Below are 17,041 nucleotides of genomic sequence, written 5' to 3'. Positions count from 1 at the left end.
ATGGTAGCGACAAATCTGCCTTCGGTTTGTGGGTTCCAACTTGCCCAGAGCGAGCTTTTCCCTCTTGTCAGGTAACTTTCTTAAGTGACAGCGAGCACAACTTGTACCAAGTGCGGGGCAGGTTCGTCCTTTGTCCAATCATCGCCGAGATTTTGGGGTGGGGGAAGGGGAACTCCCCTAGACCTTCCCTGACCAGGAAGGGGGTGGGTTTAGGCTGAGCAGGGGCCGCTGCAGCCCGTCACGACGCCGCACGATGCTTGACACTCCAGGGACCCAATAGGAACGAAAAGAGCTATTTGAATCGGCCAATGCAGGTGGGGAGGGGGCGGGGTTTGCCAGCCGTATAAAGGGGGCGGCCGGCCAGGCAGGCGGTGGCGGAGGCTCCTGCAGCGGTCGCCGGTGGTGGCGTGGAGAGCTCCTCTGTGCCCTTCGGACCCGATCCTTTTCTGCGCTGTGCTCCGGCGCCAGCCTACCTCGCTGTTCGGCGACATGACCACCACCACCACCTTCAAGGGCGTCGACCCCAACAGCAGGAATAGCTCCCGGTGAGGCTGCGGGGTCGAGCCCGTGCCGCGCGTGGCTTGGGGGCGGGAGGGTCGCTGCCCGGAGGGGCTGCGAGGATCGGGAGGCCGGTCGTTGTCGGTAACGTGCCCAGGGCGCCGCGCTCGCGCCCAACCGGGCGGCGGGGTTCGGCCGCCCGCGTCACCTTTGTGCCTCCTGGCGAGCCCGGCACCCCGGCCCCGCCCGATTCCTGTTCTTTTCCCATTCATTCGTCCCCCGGAGCGAGGGGCCGAGGGCCAGGGCCACCTGTCCTCGCGGCGCGGCGACTTCTCGTTAGTTGGGACCTGCCGAGAGGGTTTGTTCTCTCTTTTGCGGCACGGCTGGCCCGGCCCCAGGGCGGTGGTCTTGGCCCCCGGGTGCCCGGGCAGCCCACGGGGCGCCTCGATCAGGCCCTATTGTCCCACCCCGGGCCACGCGCTCTTGCCTCTGGCCCGGGGCAGGTGGCGGCCCTGCGCCTGGCGCGTCGGTCAAATCCTGCAGCCGCAGCCATCGGGTCCGGCTGACTCCTACCCACTGGGGCCCGCCCGGCAGGTGGCATTTGTGGTCAGGCGGGGCTGGTTATCGCGACCCCCAACCCCGTCCAGGAGCCAACCGTCAGCACTCTGCGAAGTGCCTCCCCTCTGCTAACAAAGGAAAGACCCCTGCTCCTTCCCCTCCCGCTCCCACCACCGAAAGGGAGGGGGAGCGAGCCAGTCCGAGTGGGTTTTCTGCGCTCAAACTCTTGGACCTCGGTCTTTGCATCCCTCCTCTTTCGCTTCCCCATTTGACGTTTGTCAAATGAGTTCATCCCTGGCCCCGGTTCCCGTGCTGGAGGAGGTTTCCTGTTCTTGGGCGGGGCCGGAGACATCCATTGTCTCTTCCGTACTATCTCCACCTGAAAAGCTGGGGCCTTTCTGGCCACTCATGCCACTACATTTGGGAAAGGGGGCGCTGGGCACGGTGTTTGGACTGAGACCCTTTTCCAAGCCCTTGTCTAACTTGGTGGAAGGGTTTGGATCCTGTGGAAGATGTCCACATTGTCTCGGCTAATTGCACACTGTTCTTTAAGATGAGATACAGGCATCTCTGGGATCCTGCTCAAGGCTTGGAGGAAGCTTAAATTCCACTTTTTCTGGGCATCTGCTCTTGATTGATCACGACCCGCAGTCATGTGTGGCCAGCCTTGGGGTCCTGGGCAAGTGGCACAAAGGGAGCCATTTTGTGGGGCTAAGAAGACGGCTGCGAAATAGCAATGTCTCTCGGGGTTGGAGAACTTGGGGACAAAAAGGCCTCAGCATTGAGTCTCAGGACGGAGTTGGAAATGACAGTCCTTTTCAACGCATTCGTTTCTCTTTCACAATGTAGAAAAGCTTAAGAAGGATTTAAATAACTAAATTAGTGGTTACTGGAGGATGGGGGAATTTGGGTAGTATAGACCTACAAAAATACTGGTCACTCCCTCTTCTGTTGTCATCCTTCCAGTGAGATCATTTTTTTCAGAGGACACTGGAACATGCTGAACCTTGGTTTTTCATTTTGTGCTATGAGGTCAACTTTCTGCCAGTCAAACTGTAGTGATTGGAATGTGAAATTTTATACATTATGTTAAAAATCGGAGGGTTTTCCCTTTGGGGTGAAGTGCAGGTGAGTGCTTCATGATTTCAGTAACCAGGTCAAATGAATCCTCACACTAGTTTTTTCATATGTATGTTTGAAATGTGAGACATAAATGATTTTTGGTTCTGCACAATAAATGTTTTCAATCACCTTTTGTCACCAGTTTCCCTCCAATATTGTGACCCCAGGACTGAAGCATTATCCTTTCATTTACTTCCTACCTTTCCTTCTAATCTCACCTAATTCTCCGAAACTTCTTTTCTCCAGTCGAATCCTCCTGGCTCCATAAACACGTTGTAAATTTAGTCTGATAAGGAATGATCTGCAAAGATCATATGGGAACTCTGGTATTTAAAGAGAGAAGAAAGAAAAAGTAATTTTTAAAAAAATTGCTGTCGGCAGCACACGGACACATTTTTGTTGAATCTCAAGTATATAATCCCGATTTAGTTCCCATGTGTACAGTTCAGAGAGAATAGTAGGATCTTAAAAAATAAAATTGAAATAATTTCCGTCTTATGATCCCAATCCTTTGTTTGGGGATGTCTCGCTGTTACAAATGGGCTCTACAACGCTGACGTCATCGGAGTAGGTAGCACCTGCTATTGCAGGAGGAACACAGACCTTTGAAAAGTTGGGCTGGTTAGAGAGCTATGACATTGTTTCTTTCTTTTTTTTTTTTAATTATTTTATTGAGGTCATATTGGCTTATAACTGTGTAAATTTCAGGTGTACATTATTATATCTCAGTTTCTGTATAGTCTGCATCGTGTTCACCACCAATACTCTAGTTTTTATCTGTCACCATTCTAATGTTGCCCTTCACCCCTTTTGCCCTCTCCCAGCTCTTTTCCCTTGACGTTCTTTTTAAGCTGGTCTTTCGGGTACTAGTGTCTTTTTTCTTTTTTTAAGACCAAAAAGTATTTCCCGGCCCATTAGGGTTCTGAAAATTTTCATCTGGCTAAAATAATTTATGAGGGTTTAATTATGATGGTAAGGAAAATCATTCTGATTTCTAGGGCATGAAGGGGATGACAGTGAAGCAAGTTAATTTTGATTGTAATATTTCAGGTGTCCATTGATTTGGGGTACAAATGATAAAAACCTAGTCACTTCAAACTTTAACATGAGAGAAAGCCTAGTAAGGATTTATAACACACTTTTAATTATGATTTAAACAATTTAATTAAGCAAACCTAAAATTTTCGTCTCTATAAAATGTATGCCTGAACATATTTATCTTAGTTCATATAATGAATTTAATCTAAGTTGATATTTAATATCTGAGACTTTTTTCAAAAGAGGGGGTTTTACATGTTTTACATGGTATAAAAGAACACGGTGGGTCTTCCCCCACAGAGGGAGAATAATGCAGTTTCTATTTAGTGTAAATTGAGTATTGAATTTTACTATGGGCAGACACAAATATTAGAATCAGGGGAGGACCCTGGAGGACCTATATGAGAAATATAAAATAGTCTAACATTAGAAAACAAGATAACTAATCAAAGCACCAACTATATAGGTTTGTAGTTTGGAGAGAAGAATGGCCTTGTGTGACTCCCCTCTGTGGGCCCTTGGAGCAATTGTTACATGCCTGCCAGGGACGGGAGATTTGGGTTTTGGCCCCATCTGTGTCACTTAACTAATGTTGGGCAGTTTGTTTAGAGCTTCTCAGGGCCTGACTTTTTTCTCTTAAAAATGAGGCTGTTCGTTGAACTAGATAAAGCAGAACCCAGCAAACTGCCATCCAAGGGCCAAACCCAGCTGCCACCTGATTTTGTAAGGTTAGAGAGATTTTTACATTTATAAATGGTTGAAAATAGCAAGAAGAAGATTTCATGACTTGTGAAAATTAGATGAAAGTCAGATTTCAGCGTCCATAAATAAAGTTTTATTGTAACACAGCCACACACGTTCATTTTCACGTTCTCTGTGGCTGCCTTTATGCTCCATCATGGGAGTTGAATAGTTGTGAAATGCCATATGACCCACAAGCCAAAAATACTTACTGTCTGGCCCTTTACAGAGAGAGCTGGCGACCAGGAGAGGATGTCTAACATCTCTTCCTCTCGGGTTCCACCTCTCATTCTTGGAGATCGTGGAGGGCTCTACCAGTCGGCTCCATGGAGGAGGCAGAAGCTGAAGAGATGGGCTGGATTTTGATGAGTCACTGAGGGGACAGTGCAGTGTGCTTTAGGCAGGAGGAAATACAGGAGTAAATACCCCAGGTTGGAGGGGCCGGCCATGTGGCCAAGTGGTTAAGTTTGTGCACTCTGCTTCGGCGGCCCAGAGTTCGCTGGTTTGGATCCTGGGCGCAGACCTACACGCCAATCATCAAGCCATGCTGTGGCAGCATCCCACATAGAAGAACTAGAATGACCTACAGCTAGCATATACAAGTGTGTACTGGGGCCTTGGGGGAAATTTAAAAAAAGGAAGATTGTCAACAGATGTTGGCTCAGGGCCAATCTTCCTCAAATTACAAAAAAAGTACCCCAAGGTGGAGATAAACCAGAGCTGTTCCTGGAACAGTGAAGAAAGTGGCCTGACTGGCTTGGTGAAGAAGATGTAAGAAGTAGATATGGTTGACAGGAGGCTATATTGATAGTTGGCAAAGCTGGTCAGGTTTCCTTCAGTCCTGCCTAGGCTTGACTAAGTCTTGCATCTGCAGGCCTGCAGGGAGCAGGGACTGATAAGGACAAAGGAGCCCGGCAGAAAAGGACCCAGGACAGGGGACCAGCCCTCATGCAGGAAGGGGCAGTGTTAAGGAGCCGAGGCCAGGGAATTCTGGAACCCAGAAGCAGTCTTTAAAAGAATTTTAGATTAATAGCAATACAGAAAAATAGGCATAAAAAAGACATTGAAATTCATCTGAAATCCTGTCTTTGAGCGAACCCTGGATAACGTTGTGGTGTACATACTTTCAGGCATTTATGCCTAGTTATGGTCATAATAACAGCTAGCACACATGATTGCCATTTCCAGGTACTGTTCTAAACTCAGTATATATAATATCTTTATAAAAGTCTTATAAGGCAGTTACTATTACCCTCTTTTTATAGAAGAGAAAACCAAAGCATAGAGGGGTGAAGCAGCTTATCCAGGGTCACATAGCCAGATAAGTGGGTATCTCTATACACATCATTTTATATAACGTGCAATTGGCTTATATTTGTTTTCCAGCTTTCTTCATTCACTGTGTTTGGGGTAAATCTCAACCTACTGTCTAGAGCTTTCTGTGGTATGGATGTACTTTGATAACTAACGTCCTACTAATGGATAACTAGGGTATTTCCGATTTTTTTTTTATAGATTAACATCTTTATAGGAATATCCTTGTACATATGTCTGGTTATCTACTTAGGGTACTTTCTGGAAGTAGAAATGCTGATTCAGATAAAATGCAAATACATATTGTCAAAATGTCCTTTAGAAAGTTTGTACAGATTTATACTTTCACTCTTCAATTAATTCTGGGAATTGGCATTTTTTCATCTTTACCAGTCTAATAAAAAATAAATCCTTTTGTTTTACATTTCATTTATTTCCTTGTGAGCTTGAATTTTTAATATTTAATTACCTGTTAGTACCTTCTGTCCATTTTATCTTGTGGTTCTTTTAATCATTTTTAAGAGCATTCTGTATACTAGTGATGATATCCTTTGTCAAATATTATGTGTATTTTTGCCAAGTTTAATCTATCCATCTTTTCATGGTTTCTGGCTTTGATCTCATGCTTAGAAAGAAAGCCTTTTTTTCCAAGACTAGGACCACATTCGTACGTATTTTCTTCCAATATTTTTGTTTTAGTCTTTAAAGTGAAATATTTGTCCTAGCTGGAAGTTATTTGGTAAATAAAATTGAGTTAGGGATATATGTTTTGTTTGTCTCTTTGTTTAATCAAATGACTAGCCAGTTAAAGCAGTGCAGTTTTCCCTACTGACTTAAAATGATCCAGTGGCACTCTTATAGAGAACTCTCTATTTTGACAGAATTCTGAGTAGAAATTGACAAATCTCTCGTAGTAGAAGTTAACAGATTCTCTCAGTAAGAGATAAAACATTTAAAAATAAGTAGATTTGAACAACTCAGTTAACAAGATGTAGTAGACATATAGAATGTTGGCAAATACACATTCTTTTCAAGCATGTATAGAAGATTTCCAAAATTGACGGCATACTAGGCCATAAACCAAATCTCATCAAATTTCAAAGGGTTCATGTCATAAAGACTCGGTTGTCTGTGTTATAATTAAAAGCTAGAAATCAATAAACTAGAAAGACCCCTATGTTTGGAAACTTACAAATGCACTTCTGAATAATTTATGAGTCAAAGAAGAAATGGAGTGGAGCCAGCCCGGTGGCGCAGCGGTTAAGTGCGCACGTTCCGCTTCGATGACCCCGGGTTTGCTGGTTTGGATCCCTGGTGCGGACATGGCACCGCTTGGCACGCCATGCTGTGGTAGGCGTCCCACGTGTAGAGTAGAGGAAGATGGGCATGGATGTTAGCTCAGGGCCAGTCTTCCTCAGCAAAAAGAGGAGGATTGGCAGATGTTAGCTCAGGGCTAATCTTCCTCAAGAAAGAAATGGAAGTGAGAAAACATTTGGAATGGAATAATAGTAAAAAATATCAAAACTTGGGAATGCCTCTAGAGGGGTACTTAGAAGAAAATTTATACCTTCAGTGTTTAATTTTTCCTCTCTTTTCTTTTTCCTTTTTTGAGGAAGATCAGCCCTGAGCTAACATCTGCTGCCAGTCCTCCTCTTTCTGCTGAGGAGGACTGGCTTGAGCTCACATCTGTACCCATCTTCCTCTACCTTATATGTGGGACGCCTACCACAGCATGGCGTGCCAAGCGGTGCCATGTCCACACCTGGGATCTGAAGCGGCAGAACCCCGGGCCACCGAAGCAGAATGTACTCAACTGCTGCGTCACCAGGCTGGCCCCTTTCTTTTTTAATATAAGGAGCTGCGTTTACAAATAACAACTGTATTTCTTTGGAAAGTTGGATGAAATGGACATATTCCTAGAAAATGTCTCTTACTCTAACTGACTTAAGAAGAAATAGAAAACCAGACTGCTCCTATCACCAATAAAAGTACTGAATCAGTAGTTAGAAAATCTTCCCATAAATCCATCTCCATTTTCTATGATTTGAGTGGCGACAGGACAAGGTATATTGAGTTTTTCCAGGGAGGGGACAAATTGGTCAATCTGTGGCAGGAAGATTTGGAAATATGAAAGTACTATATTTCCTAGTTGAACAAAAAGCTATAGATGGTGTCCTGGGACTGGCCGCATGCTTAAGTTCACGCGCTCTGCTTCAGCGGCCCACGGTTTCGCTGGTTCGGATCCTGGGCGTGGACATGGCACCACTCATCAGGCCATGCTGAGGCGGCGTCCCACATGCCACAACTAGAAGGACCCACAACTAAAAATATACAACTAGGTACCGGGGGGACTTGGGAAGAAAAAGGAAAAATAAAAATCTTTAAAAAGCTATAGATGGTGTCCAAAGGAACAAGGGTATAGAATATGCCACAGAATCTCAACGCTTGTTGTCTCATATTGCCTTTCTCCGTGTGGCTAGACACTCATGTTTATTGGCGAGAGTAGCGAGGTACAAGTGTATCAACAGGGCTTGTCGGTGATTTTGAGGTAGGAGAGACTCTTTATTATCAGCTTTCCTTGGGCTTCTAAATTGGTCAACTTAACTTCTCTGTGTGTATTCTTCCATTTTTTATTTTGTTGAAAATAAAAATGGAAATGCTTTTGAATAAATGACAAGAGCTGCTTCTAAACTTCTTTGCAGGTATATGCAGCTAAGCCCAGCAGGCAATGCCCCTGAGGTCTTTTGCCATTTCCTAAAAGGGGACGCTAACGAGGCTGTTATTTGTGAGGACTTTCAGCTGCCTTGTGTGATGGATGATCTTTATGCCAAGAAATGTTTTGGTATGATCTGAAGTTGAGGGTTTGCTATTGTTCCTAGGGTTTTGCGACCTCCAGGTGGCGGATCCAATTTTTCATTAGGCTTTGATGAACCAACAGAGCAACCCGTGAGGAGGAACAAAATGGCCTCTAGCATCTTTGGAACACCTGAGGAAAATCCCCCTTCGTGGGCCAAGTCAGCAGGTATGGCTTATCTCTGTGGTCGCTGATCACAGGAAGGGATGGACCCAGCATGGGCAACCACGCTGGTTTTCTGCTGATGGGCAAAATCTAGCTTAATCATAATAAGATAAACAATAGTGAAAGCTTGTCACTGGAGGAAGGACTGGGACTGAGGAATGGGACGTGCTGAGAGTCTCTGCTGGATCAGAATAAGGACTGGCGTGAGACTGGGTTATTTCGTCCTTCCGTAGAATTTTTAAGCCATGGCTTAACCTCCCTAACACTCTTTCCTCATTTTATCATAGGAGACTAACACGTAATGCCACTTACTAAAAAAGCGTTTTGCTTTCGGTCTTTCTGTTGTATTCCTCAAGAAAGTATATTTTGATTCAGGTGCCAAATCTAGTGGTGGCAGAGAAGATTCTGAGTCATCTGGACCGCAGAGAAGGAACTCTTCTGAAGCAAACTCTGGAGACTTCTTAGATCTGAAGGTCAGTGTGCCAACGACAATGTCTGGGAAAAGACTGAGGTTAACAGTTTAGAAATTAAATGCCCCCTATTGTACGAAGAGCTCCAGTTCTGCCACTGGAGTCTTACATAGAGGGGATTAGGAAAGGGCCTGGGCCCTACTGGTCAGGGGGGATTGATAAATAGTCAGAAAAGCGAGTTCACATGACCTTGGTCTGTTCATCTCTCTTCTCCCATGAGCATTAGACTGTAGCCTGTGGTACTGATTTTGGAACATCTGGATCACACGCACTTCCTGTGTAACTCATGTCCAGTAGCATTTCTGAGTTCAAGGACTGTTTTAGTTGTTGGCAAGTGTTGCCTGGTTGTTTTGAGCTGAACTCCAGGAGACTGCAGCACATGGGCACTGCCATCAGTTATCCACAGATGAGCACGGCCCCAAAGCCCCCAGGTGCGTGTCTGGAAAGCCTGGTAGGGGGTCCTCTTGAGTAGGGACCTCAGAGCACATGGTGGCATCGCCGTGTGAGGAGGGCGACCTGTAGAAGGGGTTTGGAACTGATAGGGGCCCTTCAACGGCTAGAGAAGGGGAAGGGAGATGGAGAACGGAAGGGTAAACTTGCCAGTTTCCTATTCAGATAGAAGAGCCTCTGACATGCTCATTGATAGTAGGTCATCAGCGTAAATGTTAAGGTTTTTTGGTGCTTTGAGTGTATTACTGGCACTGGGGCAATTTGTCAGCAGCATTTTTGTATCGCATTGTCCCAGGTTGAATAACAGTTGCTTGTTGTAATGCTGCCTTACCTGTACTTGACTGCGTCGAAATGAAATTGCACATTTGGTTTCAAATAGATAGTCTCTCTGAACTGTGGCTGCTTTATTTGTGTGTTGCCAAATTAAAATCTAAAGTAACCTGTTAATTTTTTTTTCTTTTTCAGGGAGAAGGTGACATCCATGGTGAGTACTTCTGAAGAAGTCCCAAAATTTCTTGTTCTGTAAATGGTTTTAGAATAGATCAGAATTTCGATTCTAATTGTGTCTTGGGGAAAGAAGACTGGGGAGTGAAACCTGTCTTTGCCCTGAGTGCCAGCATACTCTGGGTGGAGAGGAAAGAAAAATGAAACTGGAAAGTTAGCAAATGTGGCCACATTTGGTATTGGCCAATGGTGAGAGCACTGCCAGAAATGTACAAGAAAGGAAGAATACTGGCGAATCCTTTACAAAATATATGTACATTAGTCAGGTTGGTATTTGTTACATTGAAGAGGTTTTTTTTTTTAGTAAAAGGCTCTGGCATTTCAAGCTCAGCCCACAGCATTTAATTTACATAACTTGTTTGATTTTATACCAAGGTGCTTATTTGGCAAGACATCGGTTAACCCTGTGATCTTGTGAATGATGATGGAGGGGGCAGATGGAAAGTTTCAGTTAGCATCCATATTACCAATTATATGTGGAAATGCGCTATAATCATTTATTTAATTATTTCAAATCTTTGAAGTATTTATTGGCACTTCTTTAACCAGTGCCGGAGAATGGCTGATGAGAATAATGAAAGGTTTACAAGTGTCAGGCGGTAGTGATCAGGTTAGAGTTGACTCGGTGAAATGCAGCCGTCAGAGGGCCCTCCGGTCCAGAAGGAAGAAGCGCTTCCTCATGGCCTCTTCCTACCGTGATGTGGTCTTCCAGTGAAACAGAAGTGTTTAAGAACCACATTCCCCTCTGTCCTCTCCAACGCTGTCTTTTTTTTCTTTTTCTCCCAAAGGCCCCTGGTACATAGTTGTGTATTTTTTTAGTTGTGGGTCCTTGCACTTGTGGCACATGGGATGCCGTCTCAGTATGGCTTGATGAGCGGTGCCATGTCTGCACCCAGGATTCGAACTGGTGAAACCCTGGGCCGCCAAAGTGGAGTGCATGAGCTTAACCACTCGGCCACGGGACCGGCCCCTCCAACACTGTGTCTTAATGGGCTAATCTATTTTTTTTTTTTCCCCTGCTTTATCTTCCTTAATCCCCCCTGGTACATAGTTGTATATCTTAGTTGCAGGTCCTTCTAGTTGTGGCATATGGGACACTGCCTCAACGTGGCCTGACGAGCGGTGCCATGTCCGAGCCCAGGATCCGAACCCTGGGCTGCTGCGGCGGAATGCGCAAACTTAACCACTTGGCCACGGGGCCGGCCCCAATTGATGGGCTAATCTTATACACGAATTTTGGCTAACGGATATAATTAGAAATTTGGGGAGCCTGGAGAAGTATGTGAGAGACCTGATGAAGTTGTGAAAAAATATGTCATTTGTCCTGCTAATAATTAATAATCCCCACCCCCAGCCCAGCTCAGTTTGTTATAGATTCTTCATGTAAATAACAGGTTGAATTGTATAGTATGAAAAGTCCTTCCTTTCTTTTGGTCTTTCTTTCTTGGTGAGGAAGATTGGCCCTGAGCTAACATCTGTGCCATCCTCCTCTACTTTGTATGTGGGACGCCACCTCAGCATGGCTGGATGAGTGGTGTGCGGGTCTGCACCCGGGATCTGAACCTGTGAACCCTGGGCTGCCGAAGCAGAGCCCACAAACTTAACCACTATCCCACTGGGCCAGCCCCTCTTTTTTTTTTTAATGGTCATCAGTTTTGCCACCTGAGTTTTTTGTGCCCCTGACTGCTGCTGCTTTTAGTTCACTTGTCATAAAATGACGAGGGGCATAATAATTCAGGATGCATCTGGCGGAGTAGAGGTCAGCCTCAACTCTGTTGGCAAGTTTACTTCAAAGCAAAGCTACCCTCTCAGTTTATTTGTTTACTTATTTTTATTTTTTTTAAAGATTTTATTTTTCCTTTTTCTCCCCAAAGCCCCCTGCTACATAGTTGTGCATGTTCTTTTAGTTGTGGGTCCTTCTAGTTGTGGCATGTGGGATGCCGCCTCAGTGTGGCTTGACAGGTGGTGCCACGTCTACACCCAGGATCCGAACCAGCGAAACCCTGGGCCGCCAAAGCGGAGCGCACCAACTTAACCACTCGGCCACGGGGCCAGCCCCAACCCTCTCAGTTTAAATAAAACAGATTTTGTTTGGATGTAAGGAAGATTGCCTTTATCTTTTGGATAATTAAACACAGGAATGGCTACAGGGAGGACTTTGGAAGTCTTTCAGAAAGAGGGAGAAGGTCTAGGAAGTTTCGGCAGAACTTCCCCTCCCTTCAGGCAGGTTAGATGGTCTGCTACATTTTCTGGTGGTTCTAATTCTTTGATCCTTATAATGAATCCTATTTTCCTATTCTGACATAGGTGTCTGTTCAGTTACCTCTTTGATGCACCAAAGAGGGAAGACAAGTCAGGAGTATATAAGATGTACATTATGGTAGAAGTGTTTTTGTTTTTTTGCTTTGCTTTGTTTTGTTTTGTTTGAGGAAGATTAGCCCTGAGCTAACATCTGCTGCCAATCCTCCTCTTTTTGCTGAGGAAGACTGGCCCCGAGCTAACATCCATGCCCATCGTGCTCCACTTTATATTTGAGACCCCTGCCACAGCACGGCTTGACAAGTGGTGCCATGTCTGAACCTGGGATCCAAACTCTGGGCCACTGAAGCGGAACGTGCAAACTTAACCACTGTGCCACCGAGCCGGCCCCAGAATTGTTTTTGTTTAAAGCTCCATTTTTTAATTATTACATTCAAAAGACAAAAGCTTTCTCTGTTGGGGCCAGGCCGATGGGGCAGTGGTTAAGCTCGAATGTTCCACCTCGGCAGCCCAAGGTTCACTGGTTCGGATCCCCGGTGTGGGCATGGCACCGCTTGGCAAAAGCCATGCTGTGGCAGGCATCCCACATATAAAGTTGAGGAACATGGGCATGGATGTTAGCTCAGGGCCAGTCTTCCTCAGCAAAAAGAGGAGGATTGGCAGCAGATGTTAGCTCAGGGCTAATCTTCCTCAAAAACAAAACAAAACAAAACAAAACTTGGTACAAGTGGTTTTAGGAACATGAATTTTTTTTTTCTTCAAAATGTGATTGAATGCACAGGTTGGCCCCCCCCCCTTTTTTTTTGGTGAGGAAGACTGGCTCTGAGCTAACATCTGTGGCCAATCTTCCTCCCTTTTTTTCTCCCCAAAGCCCCAGTACATAGTTGTATATCCTAGTTGTAGGTTCTTCCAGTTTTTCTATGTGAGATGCTGCCACAGCATGGCTTGATCAGCGGTGTGTAGGTCTGCGCCCAGGATCTGAACGGGTGAGCCCTGGGCCACCGAAGTGGAGCACATGAACTTAACCACTGCACTGCTGAGCCAGCCCCAGGAATGTGAATTTTTAATGTTTAGTCTTTGAGGATCTTAAAGAAAGTACATTTTTTGAAATTAGAACTTTTCATTGGTGTCCAGTATGAGTCCATATGAAGTTTTTACATAGTATATATCATAGCCAACATTTCTTTCTTTTTTTCTTTTTTTTTGAGGGAGATTAGTACTGAGCTAACATCTGCTGCCAATCTTCCTCTTTTTGCTGAGGAAGACTGGCCCCGAGCTAACATCCGTGCCCATCTCCTTTTACTTTATACGTGGGACGTGGGCTTGATAAGCAGTGCCTAGGTCTCTGCCTAGGATCTGAACTGGCGAACCCCAGGCCACCAAAGCGGAGGGTGCCAACTTAACTGTTACACTCCCAGGCTGGCCCCAGAATCAGCATTTCTGCTGTGCTGCTTTCAGGTTTTGGAATTTCTAAACTAGGGGAGGAAATAAATATCTTTAAACTTTAAGGTAGTTTTTCTCCCAAGTCTTATGAATTAGTACTTAGTTTCTATACTAAAGGTGCTTGTGTGTGTGTGTGTGTGTGTGTGCGTGTGTGTGTGTGAGAGAGAGGGAGAGATTATTCTAAGGGACATGTTAGAATATGCAACTGAATTTAATTTGATGGCTTAACACTGAAATGAGGCCTGGCCTTAAAAAAAAAAAATTTAAAATGTCTAACATTCCTTCAACTATTAAACTCTTCATAGAAATTTCCTTTCACAGGAAATACAGCTTTTTCTGTTGCAGTCACTCTTGAATTTGAATCAATAACTTTTCCAAGTTTGGAAACTACCTGGTTAAGAATATATGCTTGTTGGGAATTTCACAAATCAGTCAGTAAATCCATCAAGCAATATCTAGTATATTGGATAATAAGATGCTAATTCTTAAACCTTAACATGGAAGGTGCCCAGTTAATACAAATGGGACTTACCTCATTAATGGAGCTGTTATTACAAATCAGTAGGGGAAAGATAGACTCTAATAAATCACATCAGGGGGTCAGCCCCGTGGCGTAGTTTTAAGTTCAGCATGTTTGGTTTCCAAGGCCCGGGTTTGCTGATTTGTTTTTTGTTTTTTTGTTTTTTGTTTTTTTTGAGGAAGATTAGCCCTGAGCTAACTACTGCCAATCCTCCTGTTTTTGCCGAGGAAGACTGGCTCTGAGCTAACATCCATGCCCATCTTCCTCTACTTTATATGTGGGATGCCTACCACAGCATGGCTTTTGCCAAGTGGTGCCATGTCTGCACCTGGGATCCGAACCGGCGAACCCCGGGCTGCTGAGAAGTGGAACGTGTGCACTTAACCGCTGCGCCACCGGGCCGGCCCTGGGTTTGCTGCTTTGGATCCCAGGCGCTGACCTACACCACTCGTTAGCCGCGGTGTGGTGGCAACACCCATAGAAGGTGGAGGAAGATTGACAAAGATGTCAGCTCAGGGTTAACCTTGCTCAGCAAAAGATAAATGGTGTCAGTGCTGTCAACTTAAAAAGCAAATTTGCCTGTTATTTTATCTTCAAGATGAGTGTATTCAGGAATAGCCAGAAGAATTGCAATTTTGGATGTGCGTGCTATGGCAAACCTTAGGCAAATCTAGCAAACCGAGGAGAGGAGCTGCTTTTATAGAGAAAAAGGCAGAGTAGGGGAGCTGTGCTAAAGGAAAGCCCATTGGGGGGAAGTTCAGGGTGGCAGCGTCTTGTCATTGGCTGGGCTTCGAGGCGTTTCTCCTTGGCTGGGCTGTTGCTGGGTGGGGAGAGAAAGCTTACTTCAGTAGTAAAGTGGTTTTACTTTCTGTTGGAGATGTCAACATCCCTGTCTTCCTGTTTGGTGTAATTGACCTTGTGTGTTAGGCCCTGAGAGCTCCTCCTACAGGCCTTCCAGCTCCAATTTAGTTAAGGTTTCTTTGAATTTCCACAGTACAGTTGGCTATCTGTGTGGTTAAAAAATAAATCAGCCTCACCTAGTAATCATGGAAATGTAGCCTAACATCAAACAGGAAAGAAAGAACATTTTTTTTCACCCATCGGTTTGGCAAATTTTAAAGTGAGGTGGTTATCAAATGGTGGATGTGCAAAAATGTAAGGAGACAGACCCTGACGCAGGTGTGGGGTAGAGATGGGCACATCTTCTGGGGGGGGGGGTGTAGTGTCTGTTCAAACTGAAGATGGTGGCCCCGTGGCCCCATGGGCACACGCTCCAGTGTGGATGCATTACAGCTTTGGAATGGTTCGGTTGGTTCCAATTTTTTGGTATCAGTAGAGCAAATATAGTACTATATTACATCAAATATACTATATCATGTGATAAAAATATTACAAAGCAATTAATTAAGGAACAGCTTTTAAAAAAAACCTTAGACTGTTCATCTTAACTTGAAATAGTTATTAGCCTTAATTTCCTTGTTTTCCTAGAAAACCTGGACACAGACTTGCAGGGCAGCCTGGGGCAGAGTGAGGAGAAGCCCGTGCCTGCTGCCCCTGTGCCCAGCCCGGTGGCACCTGCCCCAGTGCCATCCCGAAGAAACCCCCCTGGTGGCAAGTCTAGCCTCGTCCTGGGTTAGCTCCGACTGTCCTGAACTCTGTTGTTTTATTTGTTTTCTCCATGCTTGTGAACTGCACAACTTGAGCCTGACTGTACATCTTTTGGATTTGTTTCATTAAAAAAGAAGCACTTTATGTACTGCTGTCTTTTTTTTTTTTTTTTTTTTTTTCCCTTTTTGAAGAACAGGTTCTCTTATCTGTCCTGATTCCTCTGGGTCTGTAGGCCATGGCATGAGTGTTTTCTAGTAGTAGATTGGAGGGAAAGCTCTGTGACACTTAGTACCGTGTTTTTAAGAATAATTTGATTCCAAATGTGTTAGAGGATCTTTTGTACTGAGGTTTTTAAAACCCTTTTCTTGTCAGCTTTACTTGGGTTTACCAAGCCTTGATTGGACAGACCAGTGAACAGTCCCCAGGCACCGTCCCTTCAGGCCCCCAAACAAGGATGTCTTTATGCCGAACCTCCTTGGTGTTGCCGTAACTTGTCAGTGCCCTTTGCTAAAAGCATCTTCCTGTGCCATATGGAACAATAAAGAGGCCTGTGCCTCCTGCCTTGCTGCCTGCAAAGCGAAAAACTGCCTTTTGTTTTGGAACCTTAAGAAATAAGCCAGATACTAACTTGCCTGGCTGATGAGCATCGAGCCTGCTGCTCTCAGGCAGAGGAAGGGTTCCGGGTGCCCTCGAACTGACGGATTTCAAGTGGTGAAGCAAGCAAGGGCGTGGCCACACAGTGGGTCTTCGTCATGAACGACCCCTTGGGGCAGTGCTCTTCGTAGATAACTCGAAGCTGTGTGCATGATGCTGGTGCTTGACCATGAAATGAAACTCTCATCCTTAAAATCTGTGTTGTACTTCACAATCCTGGACTGTTGCTTAAAAGTAAACAATGTACAAATTTTGAAACATTGTGTCCTGTGTCATCTTTTTGAGATTGTTTCAGATTGGTCTACTGGTTTAGCTTTTTTCTTTGTTAATGTCAATTCTGCTGCGCAGTGATTTGATGAGTCATTAAAGTTAAAACTGGCTAATGGAGGCCCAGAGAGAAGTGGGCTTCTCTCTAAAGAAAATTCTCTAAACAAAACAGGTTTAAAGTCATAGCATGAGTTCAAAGTGCTAAAATGATCATTATCTCTGCTATCTGGGGTAATAAAACACATGAATAATATGAATAATTGATGTTCAAAATAGTTATTAGCCAATATATTTTAAATTTTACCACCTGTGCTGGGCAGTGACATTTAAGACTTTAGGTCCCCTCACGCCTGCAAGGTGCTTCCCAATGGTGAGGGGTCACAGAGGGCTCAGAGGAAGGAAGTCTTGTGTAACTAGGGGGCGGGGAGATCTGAGTCTCTTCAAGTGATAGAGAAGACAGAAGACAGGAGAAAGCTCTCTGGGTTCTAGGCAGAAAGTTCCAGATCAACATGCTATATTAAATATCCAAAGTGGATCTAGCTGTGCTACTGACCAGCTGTATTCCTTCGGTTTCTC

General features: G+C 44.8%; 1 protein-coding gene across 2 annotated transcripts; it reads left to right on the top strand.

Moving 5' to 3' along the window:
* Window positions 1-211: 211 nt before the first annotated feature.
* JPT1 (Jupiter microtubule associated homolog 1) lies at window positions 212-16,456 on the top strand. 2 transcript variants are annotated; one of them, XM_014839818.3, is made up of 5 exons: window positions 212-545; window positions 8,151-8,293; window positions 8,666-8,763; window positions 9,676-9,694; window positions 15,425-16,456. In XM_014839818.3, the coding sequence occupies exons 1-5, from the start codon at window positions 490-492 to the stop codon at window positions 15,571-15,573; spliced, it is 465 nt and encodes a 154-aa protein (XP_014695304.1). In that variant the 5' UTR covers window positions 212-489; the 3' UTR covers window positions 15,574-16,456. The 2 variants fall into 2 exon arrangements, with proteins under 2 accessions (XP_014695304.1, XP_014695306.1); XM_014839820.3 differs by lacking the exon at window positions 9,676-9,694 and having other exon boundaries at window positions 15,425-15,688.
* The last annotated feature ends 585 nt before the right edge of the window (window positions 16,457-17,041 follow it).

The sequence above is a fragment of the Equus asinus genome, chromosome 13 (assembly GCF_041296235.1).
Source record: "Equus asinus isolate D_3611 breed Donkey chromosome 13, EquAss-T2T_v2, whole genome shotgun sequence".
Taxonomy (NCBI): domain Eukaryota; kingdom Metazoa; phylum Chordata; class Mammalia; order Perissodactyla; family Equidae; genus Equus; species Equus asinus.
This window is presented reverse-complemented; position numbering and strand designations above follow the sequence as displayed.

What these genes read in the sequence shown, in the direction of transcription:
- JPT1 (XM_014839820.3), top strand. Translation starts at nt 490, where the DNA reads ATGACCACCACCACCACCTTCAAGGGCGTCGACCCCAACAGCAGGAAT. An exon ending in AACAGCAGGAATAGCTCCCG is followed by an intron (nt 546 to 8,150) that starts GTGAGGCTGCGG and finishes TATTGTTCCTAG; the next exon opens with GGTTTTGCGACCTCCAGGTG. An exon ending in TTCGTGGGCCAAGTCAGCAG is followed by an intron (nt 8,294 to 8,665) that starts GTATGGCTTATC and finishes ATTTTGATTCAG; the next exon opens with GTGCCAAATCTAGTGGTGGC.